This window comes from Uloborus diversus, chromosome 7, assembly GCF_026930045.1.
Source record: "Uloborus diversus isolate 005 chromosome 7, Udiv.v.3.1, whole genome shotgun sequence".
In the NCBI taxonomy this organism is placed as follows: domain Eukaryota; kingdom Metazoa; phylum Arthropoda; class Arachnida; order Araneae; family Uloboridae; genus Uloborus; species Uloborus diversus.
Genome location: NC_072737.1, coordinates 9363704 through 9376618, shown reverse-complemented (window position 1 = coordinate 9376618; position 12915 = coordinate 9363704). Strand labels below are relative to the sequence as shown.

The 12915-nt window shown below is 33.4% G+C and overlaps 1 protein-coding gene across 1 annotated transcript in view; it reads right to left on the bottom strand.

Annotated features, from left to right (window-relative positions):
• Positions 1 to 11447, bottom strand: part of LOC129226224 (cadherin-86C-like) — a 67011-nt gene extending 55564 nt beyond the window's left edge. The window contains exons 1-6 of the mRNA XM_054860822.1: positions 11396 to 11447; positions 8357 to 8425; positions 6147 to 6292; positions 4359 to 4403; positions 4021 to 4113; positions 2251 to 2463 (exon numbers count right to left, since the gene is read on the bottom strand). Of these exons, the coding sequence (XP_054716797.1) occupies positions 2251 to 2463; positions 4021 to 4113; positions 4359 to 4403; positions 6147 to 6292; positions 8357 to 8425; positions 11396 to 11447 (618 nt within the window). The remainder of the gene's footprint in view (positions 1 to 2250; positions 2464 to 4020; positions 4114 to 4358; positions 4404 to 6146; positions 6293 to 8356; positions 8426 to 11395) is intronic.
• Between the last annotated feature and the right edge of the window lie 1468 nt (positions 11448 to 12915).

Here is a 12915-nt window from a genome sequence, read left to right as displayed (position 1 = left end):
TTCCTAATACTTTCACCGATTATCTGTTTTTTTTTTTGTTTTTTTTTTGGCCCTTACATCCGTTTGCTTCTCACTGCTTCAAATGATGTTTGAGCGTTAATTATAAAAAAAAAAGTTCAAGAGTAAGTAATTTATAGTAAATTTGAACCATGTTTGTTAACCTTGCACCACTCAATGAATTTCTAGTCTATTTTACTGATAAAAAGATCTAGAAGGTCCTATGCTAGATTTCCTGGCAAAGTTATAAAATAGTTTTACTAGTCTTTATTTTCCAAACAGAAATTTGGCAGTATTGTATATTGCATTATTCAATCGGTCAGAGTTAACTGTTTGGAAGCCATTTTTGAAGTTTTTGAAATTGTTCATCTTATATTGTCATATTCTATTCACTCAAACCTGTTTTTGTGCGGTACATGAAAATTTCAATCAAACTCGGACTCAATTGATGAAACTACTTATAAAACGTATGCGAGGTATCAAGTGGCGAAAGTCATTTTGAACCAGTTTGCTGCAAGAAAATTTGCGTGCTGTCAGGCTACTTAAGAAAATGGTTATACGTTTTCAAAAGTTTTGTATTTGTAAAATAAGAGCTTTTGCTAATTTTACTGTTAATGTTGCCATGTTTTTTTTTTTTAAATATAAATCAGGTTGTGAATGTTTTAGAGGGATTCCAAGTAGCTGCGGTGTCTTGAATCCCTTTAAAAAAGCAATTCTTAGTTTTATCGTAAGTTTGTTGGATTATTTTCTGCGTGAGACTTTTTATGCGGTACCTATCCACCAAATAAAAAAATAAATAAATTGTGTTGCGAAAACTGTTTTCCGTAGCTACTCAGGAAATTTTGAACGATTATGAGTTTTTAAAAGTTTTTAAGCTTTATTTTCCTGCATTAAAGTGGCACTAATGTTGTTAAAATAATTTGTTCTGCGTCTCATCTCTGACGAGGTTCAATGTGATACAAAGAGGCATGATAACTATGAGCAAGATCCATTTTAAATGAATTTAATCATTATTTTTTCTATATTTTATGTAGCTGTGGAATACTTTCGGAGTTTTTCTGCCATTTTATGTTAAACAGGGAAACTATTAAGTGAGTGAGTCAGTTTAAAATACAGAAACTTTGTCTCAACGTTACCCTAAATGACTTATGATATTACAGTAGAAGCTCGTTCATTCGCCCTTCATTTATCCGGAACTCCAGATAATCTGCATCTCAAGGTTCCCCTAAATGGCTCATATGTTACTGCAGTAGAATCTCGTTAATTCGCTCTTCATTGATCCGGAACTCCAGATAATCTGATTCAAATTTGATTTTTTTTTTAATTTCACTTAAGTAACAATTTAAAATTATGATAGCGAGAAAGTTTCAAAAATACTTCAAGCATTCGCATTAAATTTCAATAAAATGTTTAGCCTCTGCATATATTGTGCAAAAGATTAAAGTAAATAAACAAACATCATGGTGGCCTGGAGCGCACACTCGACCCTACTCCAGCTGAGCTATCAACCCATAATTACTGGATAAGGGCCATATTGAACCGAATGTATTTGAATGTATTTGTTGGTTTAATCTTTGAAAAATCAGGCCAGTAATTAAGGGCCAAGGATAAAGTGCTTGCTGGAACGTGCTTCGATCACATAGGCACGTGTTTTAAAAAAATATTATTTTTTAGTCTTGGTGAACGATTCTATGTAATTTTGTTACAAAATGTTATTTTTTTCTATTTTGATAAATTAAACTAATATTCTAAGGATTTGTTTTGTTGATTATCCATATTACCTAGATTAACCATATTTTCTACTATCGAAATTGCCTTTAAGAATAGTTAGAATGATAAAGAGGTTGTATTAATTAGAATTGAGACTAAAGAAATAAATTCATGGCGTAATAAGGAGTAAACCGATTTTCTGCTGATAAAAATACTTTAAATGTAGGAAAGAATAATGTGTGAAAATGTAAGTTTTTAAAATGTAAGGCTCTTGTGTTTTTTTTTTTTTTTTTTTTGTTCCAAACTTTGTACATTGAACCTTCAAATGTTCCCACCTGAGAGTTTTTTCCTCTATTTTTAAAAAATTGTGTTTCATGTTAACTTGAATCCTAATTTGCCAAAGCAATCGGTTCCTTTTAGACTGCTTTAGCCGTGGCTTAAGGGCGGTAAATTCGTGCGAAAGCCTACAATAATGTTAACTAGATGCAAAAGAAGTTTTAAATAATGGGAATTGCTTGTGTGAAAGCACAGTAATTTCCGTACCAAGGCGTAGACGGTGAGCGTGAATAGGTTCTGTTTCTCGTAGTCCAACATTTGTACGAGGAAGATCTCCGCCTTGGTCGCTTCCTTGAGGGGACTGATGACGTAACGGATGGCGAATTTGTCCGAACCTTCGACTTCGAAGAGCACAGGGAGGCTGCTGCTGTTCCTCTTTCTCACCACCAGGTCTCCTATCACCTCCTTCTCTTGGGTCAGCTTCAAAAAGGATGTACATATATTAGTGGTGTGTCGTCGTTCAGGACAGTAAGGCAGTTTTTTTTTTTTTCTCGGAATGCGTTATAAAATTACTCGCAATATTTCGTTGACATCTCGACAGCATAAAAAAAATGCAGTAAGGGTATGTGTGGGGCAAAATGAAACAGTTAGGATGGTACAGCTTTTTCAAAATGAACAACTTGGAAATGTATTTTGAAAATTGCAGCATATAGAGAAAGAACAATTTTAAATACAACTTTCATTGAAACATGACTTTTTAATTTTTGGCAGTAAATTTGTGCCTTGCAAAAAAGTGGAACCTTTTCATTTTTTTCTTTTTTTCATGGTGCAATCGAAAAATAAAATATTTTTCTAAGCAAATATTTTCTATTCGATTATGAAAAATATTTTTGATCAAATGATTGACTGAATGAATGAGTGACTTTATGAATAAAACAATTAAAAGCTAACAAAACAATAAACCAATAAATAATTAATTAATTAACATATGACGAAAAACTAATGAGTGAATGATACAGTGAATAAATGTATAAATAAGCGAGTTATTAAATGAAGGAATGTAATTCAATTAATTAATAAAAGAATATGTAAGTGATTTAGTAATGATTGAAGAACTGAACGAAATGAACGATTTCATTTCGCCCCATCCTCTTTGCCCTGATGTCACTTGACTAAGTGTGCAAAATATTTAAAACACTTGTTTTCTTAATATTAACTAAATAAATACTGCACCAAATATTAATAATCTCAATTATTATTTTGAATGTCCAGAACAAGAAATTTACTATTTTATAGCAAAAATAATTTTTGACTTATTTAAGAAGAAGCTGCATCGTTACTAGAAACCATGACTGCGGAGTCGAAGGCCGAGACATGAACTCCGAATCGGCAGTCGAAAGCATGAAAATTCCAAAAGTTGGAGCTAGAAATGGTCATTTTCCCTTCCAACAACTAACTGCTGCCAAGGATGTGGAGTAAGAGTGCGAGTCGGACTGATTATGGGGTAAACTCGTCGAAGGTTTTAAAATTTCAGTCTAGTACCAATTTTTGTTCTCTTGCGTCACGTTTTGAGATAAAGTAGTCACAAAAACTCTTCACATAGTGACGGACATTTTCCAAAAATGGTCACAATGAATTCAGTGCATTGGCCCTTTACTAGTCAGGTGGGCTGTCTGACATTCCGGAAAAACTGAGCTTTTGAATTCAGACGACTTTAAATTAAATTTACAAAATACTAGAAGAATGTTTAAATTTGGGAAAAATTAGCTGAGAGCCCAAGAAATATATTTTAGGGTTAAATATACTCCACACTTCACCACATGGTGGTTAAAAGGGGTTATTCCGTCAGAGTTCGATAATTGACTACTTTCGCCAATCCGACAGCATTTTGTGTTTTTTTTTTATATAAAAGAGAACGAAAATGTCTAAAGCTTCTTTTACAGTTTCCTTCCTAAACAAATAATTTCAGACTATCATCCTTATCTTACAATATTTTCAGTTATAAAAGTAACTTCTAAAAAAGTATCAAATGTTTACCTCTGAAACTGTGATGAGGGGTGGGAACTCTAAAAAAGGTGATTTTTGATTGGTGGCATTTGTAATGATAATACTGGTTTCTACTTCTGTTGTCTGGAAAAAAAATCACAGTAAAACAAAGTGAAAATTTAAAGTACGCATTAACAGTATTTCAGTTAAAGGTTAGATTTTCTTTCAGACAGTGGCGAACGATTAATAGATAATAGATGAAAAATAAATTAATCATTTAAAAATCATTAAAAATTAATATCATTTTAAACTTTTTATTTAAATCAACAAAACTTTTTTTGTTATATATTTTTACTTAATATTATTCAGCGTATCCAAATATAGCTTACCTGAATGCCGTCTGTAACGTAGATTGTAAGCTTATACGCTCGTTCCTGAAAGACCAAATAATTTTTTTAAAACGATTAATGAATCTCCAAAAACAAAATTTCGTTTTAATTAAATAAGTAATAGTATTCGACATTTTATAACATGTTTTGATCCTATTCTTCAGCAGAAAGAATGAGACTTATCAAAAAACAATAATAATAATAAATAAATAAATATTGTTCGAGTTTCTTTTAAAGCGTGAAAGTACTCCTTGACACATTTTTTAGAGGAGTAAAATTAATTTCAAAACTATCTTTCTAAGACAAAGATGAAAAATGGTTGAGAAAAAAAGACGTGTGTCATTTTGGTTTCTTAGCCTGGAGATTGTTTGATATCTTGAATATTTAAAATCAAAATGCATTTAAATTATTTTTTAACTTTTAATTGCTTTACCCCCGATTTTAACAATTCTATTTTTTTTCTCAAATTAAAGCCTGAAAATATGTAGTTCTGCCTTAGCCCTGGCTATAGGGTGGTAACTTATTGAATACGTTAGACTATGTTTTTGACGCGTATTAGAGCCATTTTACGGAAGTCGAGAGCCATGGCAAGTCAATTGCCAGTTTGGTCGTCGGATTCCCTACCCCCTTAAAATTTATATTTATACTATTCCAATTCGGAGCCGGGCCTGTACAAAGTCCGGGCCCTCAGTTTTTGACTAGACTGACAAGGGCTCTCGGTGGATCTGCATGAAAGAAATGATATCTCTGAGATGTCGTTGTATGGCGAGGGCTTATGTTATTATTGAGTTATTATATAATTGAGAGGAACTTTTTTATAGTCGAAAGCATGAAACTTATTATGTCAAGGGGTATGAAAATCGCAATTCCAATAACTCTGTTATTGGTCATAAGCTTTCTGCACAACTTAATGCTTGAAAAATATGTTGTTAAATTTAACATTTCTAAACGTCTGGTAACAATATATTTTTTCACTGCAGTTGCAAAGTAAAGTGCTTGTACCTGTTTTTAGGATTAGCAGAAATTATTTGTGCAATTGATTATGTCAAGAGGTTAATGTACTATATTCAACTATGGCGTCTCAAAGACGTTAAATGCACTGTTAAAAATTTTCCGGAAAATTTACGGTAATTGTTACTCTCATCCATGCTGCCACTAATTATTACCGTAAAAATCAAATATTACTGTAAAATTTTTTGGTTTCCTCGGTAGGCCACAGCAAACAATTGGAGCTGGGATCGCTTATTTTTCCGGTATAAATTACCGTAAAAATCAGCGATGCGTTAGGTCCGCCATTTTACAGTAACAAATACCAGAAAATCATCCTGAATTTTTAACAGTGTGGTTTGTAATGCACACGAAAAGAAAATGACGTCTCTGAAGTAATCAAAAAGTCCAAGACGACGCATGGAATGATTGATGTCATTTGCAAATGTGTAAAGTTACTTCAAGGTTTCTGTAACTGAGTGATTTTATTGAACTGTTCAAGGAATCAGTGTACTTCTATTCAGTTACTACTAGTTTCCCCGGATGGTCCGATCGTAAAAAACTTAAATTTTGTTGAAACATGGAGCACCTGGAGGTACAAAATACATGTCATTTATACAATGCAAAACAAACGAGATTTTTTAAATCACAGAAATATTCCCGAATATTGTTCAGGATTTTCCAAGAGCGCATATTTTCACGGTTGAGATTTGGGAGAGTACTCTGTATTTACTTAAATTTCGTCACATGTTAAACTGTCAAACGTTACAAAACAAACATTTTTCAGAATGATGTTTTTACCGTGGGGACGGATCTGAGGAAGACATTGGCTCGCGTTTCCGTTACGGACCGGATATCCAGCAGTTTATTTCCAACCTCACCCCGGACCCCAAAAGTCAGGACGTTGTTGTCTGGATCGGAACCCCGAAGACGGTAGATCACAGAACCTGTAATTGGAAAGAAAAAGTATTACAAGGTAGAATTTTGCAAAATTTCAAATTTCATTTTATTTTGTAGCATTTCTGCTTTTGTGTGCTTTTGTGATTTAAACCACTCAGTAAACTGAGACCGAGTACTTTACATTACTATCAGATTTTATGCAGAAGAGTGCAGCGTACAAAACTAAGATGGAAGTTAGACTTTTCTCAGACAACACACTTCGCTCCAGACCAGGAGCGAAATAGCCAACTATCAATATCCCACAAATTTTGAACTGTAGGGGGATCTCAGGGAACTTTGTGACCGCGATACATGTCACCATTAGTATGCACGGAAAATTTTCGACCGCCCACTACGGAATCCATGACCATTAGGCAGAGAAACCGATCGGAATAATCGGCTAAGGTGTATTTGTAGCTTTTACAAATAAAGGAGTTGGACCCTACCAACTCTTGCAATAGAACCAGCTAATCCAAGTAGAGCCGCTATATAGATAGGGCGACGCATCAGCTTAAGTTTAGCCACTTTGGATCGGATTTTTCATTGTTGCGGAGCCAGGGTTACCACAGCAAAGTTTCGTGTTTCTCCAAATTTGCTGCAAATAATATTTTATTTAATAAAAAATTCATGTGTAGCTAATAATCGCTCGCAGTGAACAATCGCCAAACGCGATAACTCGCCAGAAAAGACAACCACTGAAGCACGTGCTCCGATCCAAAATGGCTGATCTTAAGCTGATGCGCCGGCTCGTTTATATAGGGACCTTAAATCCAAGTAACCTCCGTTGAATTTTGTGGTAGGAAACAGTTGATTGTAATATTTTATAGTCCAACAATGTTGTTTTTTTTTTTTTTTTTTTTAAGAAGAAAAATATTTGTATTACGGTCATTATTGTTACAGTTTTTGAACATCACAAGCTTTAAAATAACCAAATATTCTTGAGGGAAGGATAATTAAGTTAATAATTTCTATTAATTAAATTTACGAAATATTCATGCGATTCGTCACCTTAAAAATTACAAAACTTCCTCGGAAAATAAAATTATTAATACTACAATGTATAAACAAATCTAATACGTTTTATACGTTGCAGAACTTTTTCTGCAACTTTGAGACCCTCAGTGTAATTTTGAAGTAAAATATAACTTATGTAACTATAACAGAGGCATCTGAAAGTACCGGTTTCAAAAACCTGATTTATTTGCAGGTGTACGATTCCGCCTAGGTGCGGTGCCTAAATCTTTTGTGTCTTAGTTTAGCAGATAATTTAACATGATTATTATACACGTTTCGCTATTCCAACAGCTCTGCCATTAATCATAAGCTTTCTACAAATTTAATTGCTAGAAGAATGATGATGTTAAATGTAACATTTCTAAATGTCTGGTTACAATACAGTTATTCAGTGTAGTTGCAAAAGTAAATTGCTTATACCTGTTTCAGGATTAGCAGATATTTTTTTAAGAATTAGAAAAAAAAAAAAGTCGGATCTTTCACTCAAGCAGGCAGCACAACAGCATTATTTTGATGCTTAAATTGCGAAAAAAAGTTAAAAAGCCTTTTCAATTAGCAATTGGGTTACATGCGTTGGCACACAGAAGGGAGGGGTCCAAGGGATCCAACCCCCCCCTCATCATCCTCGATTAATTTATTACTCCTCCCCCCGACCAGCTCATCACCCTCGATTAATTTATTACTCCTCCCCTCCCCCAGCTCATCACCCTCGATTAATTTATTACTCCTCCCACCGATGTCCTTATTTAATAAAAACTGTTTATTCAGTAATTCTTTTTTCTGTTTTTTTTTTTTTTTGCTTCAGACAATCGATAAAATCAGAAGAGTTTTTGGCGGTGCGCTGGAGTGCGATACAAGAACGGTGGACATTCAATCCAGGATCCCCCTTTTAAAAATTCCCATGTGTGCCACTGGTTCCTTGTAACCCAAAAACAAGTGTCCCACAAACCCCAAAAAGCAAGTCTATTTTGTGATGTGATTTTCAAAATTTTGTTTCTGCTCTAGAGGAGGGCATTTGTTCTTAATGTTACTTCAAATTAAAAAAAGGAAGCACTTACCGACTTTGGTATCAATTGGAAGTTTTAAAATTCTCATATTGTGCGATAGGTCAATAGTTGGGGCCACTCCTGAAAAATGAAAACTGATTAAATACAGACTTTAAGCTCAAATTAAATTTTTAATTCGAACTTTTTTTTGAATGTTAGTTTTCACTTTACAAATTCAGTTTCTTCAACAAAACTAGACTAAGAGTAATAACTACAAACATTTCTTTAGCATTTAACATTTTCAGTTCTTAAGATTTTGAAATTGATTTTCAATATCTACAAAGTTAACCAATTGAACACAAAAATAACGCACAAACAATGTCGACGTTTATAATTTGAACACCTGTTTTTCTGAGTTCTATTATTGTCAGCTTCACTATTGCTGTTAACAAAATCTTGCTATATTTAAAAGCTACATTATTACTATTATTATTATTACACTGTTAAAAATTCAGGAAGATTTTCTGGCAATTGTTACTGTAAAATGGCGGGCTAACGCATCGCTGATTTTTACGGTAATTTTTACCGGAGAAATAAGCGATCCCAGCGCCAATTGGTTGCTGCGGCCTACCAAGGAAACCGTAAAATTTTACAGTAACATTTGATTTTTACGGTAATAGTTACTGGCAACATGGATGCCAGTAACAATTATCGTAAATTTTCCGGAAAAATTTTAACAGTGTACTATTACTATTATGTAGGCTGAGTTACAGAAAAGTGCGTCAGGTTTATTCAAAACTAGCTTTGGGTTTCCCAGATGCTTGTTAATGCCACAGATCGCTTACAGACAGTTTGAAAATGGTTGTTCTATAAATAGGCATGGCAAATTTTGCTCATCCCCAAGTTTTGGGAACGTACTCTCAATAATATTTGATAGGATTAATTTTTCCTCACGAACATAAAATTACAGTGGAGTCACGAAAGTTCAAGGTAATTGGTGTTCACACCAACTCGGCTTATCCACAAAATGCTTAGAGATTAAAAACTCGGATTATCCCTTCTTGATTAAATCCCCCGGAATAGATTAAAAAACTATGCCTACTGAAAACTGGGATTATACAGAAAATACTTACAGTTTAAAATTTTATGATGACACAAGAGCGTATTGAATCTTTCTCTTTTTTGCAAAATGAAAAAAAGGTGGAGGGATTGTCTCTATGAAAACTTTCAAATTTTGAAACTAATTTCCAGTTCAGTTTCCCTAAACGAATTTTGATTTTTTTGATATGAAATTATTTATGTTATAAACTTGTAGACAAACAAAATATGCGTTTTTACTCTCAAAGAACAGGTTTAAGGATTTTTATCTGGTATTAGTCTAGTTTTGGATGATGTACGTTAACAATACAACAATGGTTGTACACAAAAATAGTTAGTCATAGAAGGTTTAAATTTGGTATATACTACTACTACAGTGTCAAGTGGTGCACTCCTCTTTGTTGATTGCAATCTGATAATCCAAATAAACGGATTATTTCTTTTTTGAGGCAAACCAAGGTTAATTTTATGTTTTTTCGTATCGATGTTATGTAAAAGGGATCTCTGAATCCACTTCAAGAAGTAATGAATATATCGTGTCACTTGGCGAAAGCTGTTGACACCGACTTTTCAATACCTTCTTAGTTCTTTACTGTATGCTGTTACGGAAGTTATGAAAAGTTGAGTAGGATTGTGTTTAAATCCTGATTTTCAAATATTTTTCCAAAAAGTTGATTTTGAACATAGTGCTCTTTACTTTCAAGGAACAGATTTACATTATGATTCATTTCTCTTCTTAGTATTTTTGCAAAGTTTCGTCGATAGTCTAAGGAGGTCGAGTTGGGTAAGCGATACGATACTAAGGTTCCTTCATTCTTTCGTGCGGAAAAGAGTCATTTTATTTAGCGTCTAATAATTACATTATACCTGAATTGTCTACCAAAAAACAATCCCATTAAAACTGAAAAAAAAAAACGATATTTAAGTTGAAAATAATTAAATAAAATATCTTTTTTACATTGGCTATTTTGTTCACGCCTCTTAAGTTCATACATTCTATGAAAAAAAAAAAAAAATCGTGGAGAACTTTTGCCAAAATAAAAGCCCGTTGAATGAAAAGTGCTAATGAATCCTGTTTTATTTAATACAAACGCTATGATTTTCAGCACAAAGAGCAAACTTGAAGCGAGACAGTTTTAGGCAAGCTTTCTAAAAGTAACAAAGTCCAAATAATACGGTAATTTCTTCAAAGAGCACTTTTAGGCTACGAGGTTCTAGAAAACGTTCGCGGACAAAATTGAAAATTAGATGTTGTGTTCAAAAATTATTCAAAGCAAAAGCTATTCCCCAAAATCAACCCCGACTTTATCTATCACCTGTTGCCATCGATCTGAGAGTTTCCGGATCTGGTAAAAGTACCATTCAGATGGCGTCGAATCAAAGAACTCTTGACATGCTTCTTCAACTTTTCTGACGACTCGAACTTGTGTCCTTTCAGAAAGTGTTGCATTGAACGGAAAAGACCTTAATAGAACGGTGCACAATCTGAAATGTGCCATCGACTTTGATTTCAGCAGTAACATCTATTATTGTTAATCTTTTCTTCCAGTATCGATGCAGCAGCACCCGAATCTCCAGCTGAGTGTCCTCGTAACCAGTATTAGACATCTAGCCAACGAAAATAATCCCAAACAGATTTAAAAAAAATTACGGAAAAAAAATTGAACTTTCAAGTTTCTCCGCGAAAATTTTTGTAACCTAATAGGTATAGCACTAAAAGAAAAATTCTAACTCTTTACATTGCAAGCCCAAATAACCGCTGTATGTGAATTTCTACACATCAGAAAATTTCGTACCAAATTCGATTATAATCCGACGCAAGCTGTTGATTTATTTGGTAAACATATAGGTCCCCCCAGAACATACATATAGGTACATACATTTGGTAAGCAATATAGGTAATCCAGAAAAATCCTCTTCATTTGCATTTATTTATACATACGTATAGATTTGTAATAGGTAAACCTATGTAAATAAGGGTTTCCAAGGCAGAGTCCTGTATCCAAGGCTTACCTGTAGCGGCGGTGACGAAGGCCATGAGTATCAGGCACAGGCTCAGGATCATATTCAGGCTTCCCGCCGCCGACGAGGCCTCATTCTCCGGCTGCGGAGACACTCCTCAGTGCCACAGGAATATCAACTGGAAAATAACAATAAATCAGTTAATGATTTGCATTTAACATGCAGCATCTTGGAAAAACAATTCATGATTCACACTTGAAATGTCGATATGCAGAATCCAAGAAAAACCGTTCGTTATTAGCACTGAAAAAGTTAATATGCAGAATCCTGGGAAAACAATTCATTATTTAAACTTAAAATTTGATGCGTAGCATCCTGGAAAAACAATTAATGTTCCGCACTTAAAAAATCGATATGCAGCATTCTACTAAAACACATTATGCAAAATAACGTCGGGGAAGTCATTGGGAGAAAAAAAACTTTTTTTTCTAGTGCTCCATTTGTTTGTTTATTATTTTCTGGATTTGCTTACGTTTAATCTAAAAACTGAGCAATAAAGAAGATTGCTTATTGATCTCACTTCGACCTCAGCTTTAGGTAACCGATTTCAGTGGCTTTTTCTTTTGTTTGCTCCCAACAGTCACGTGAACCTATTTACTAAATATGTACTCCAAAATTAGTCACATAACAATGATTGTTACGTCAAAGTCCATCGGAAACGCAGCCCTATTTTTTGAAAAAAAAATCCATTAAGAACTTGAATGATTTTGCAAAATTAACCAACTGATTTAGATACGAGAAATATACGCTATATCTACTGTACCATTGAGGCAAAAAGGTAAACTTTCTTATTTAATGTATTTTCGCTATAAAACCATCGAATTATATATGATAACACAAACAATTTATTACATTTCAATTTATCAATGCTTCCGAAAGTTGCAATAAAATGCTTCCATTTGTTCTGCAATTTTGTTTAGATGAAATTACTCATTTGTAACAAAAGTACCATTTTAATCAAAAGTAATAAAATTTCGTCTCTTTCTTTTTCCAAAAGTACAAATCACGCGAACAGAGAGCTTATGCTATATTAACGTAATAAACTGATGTGAAAAGTGTATGAAGGCTTATTTGGTAATCCTTGAACTGATAATAGCACTCAATCTGAAATTGAAGAAAAATATAAAAAGGGTATACACACAAAGTGTTAAATTTTAGGAATACGGAATAGTTAGATGGTTGCAGTTCTTGATTTGAAAAGCTTTAATTTTTTTTTTGAAATGAGTTTAAGTTTTATTTATTTATTTGTCCTTTGGTTTTTCACATGGACAAAAAATAATAATAAGATTAAAAGTTCCAAGTGTCAGATTACCATAATTGTGAAATGCTTTCTTCGTAACTTATTGACTTGTACAACAACAAGTACTGTTGATGTACTACTTTTTGACAAGTACTGTTATCATTCCTACATAATATTATTTTGTGTGTCTTGCTTCTGCATGACGTTGTGCTACCAATACCATTTTGTTTTCAGAAAAAAGTTTCTTAATCTTTGAACTGCAGTTTCTTTT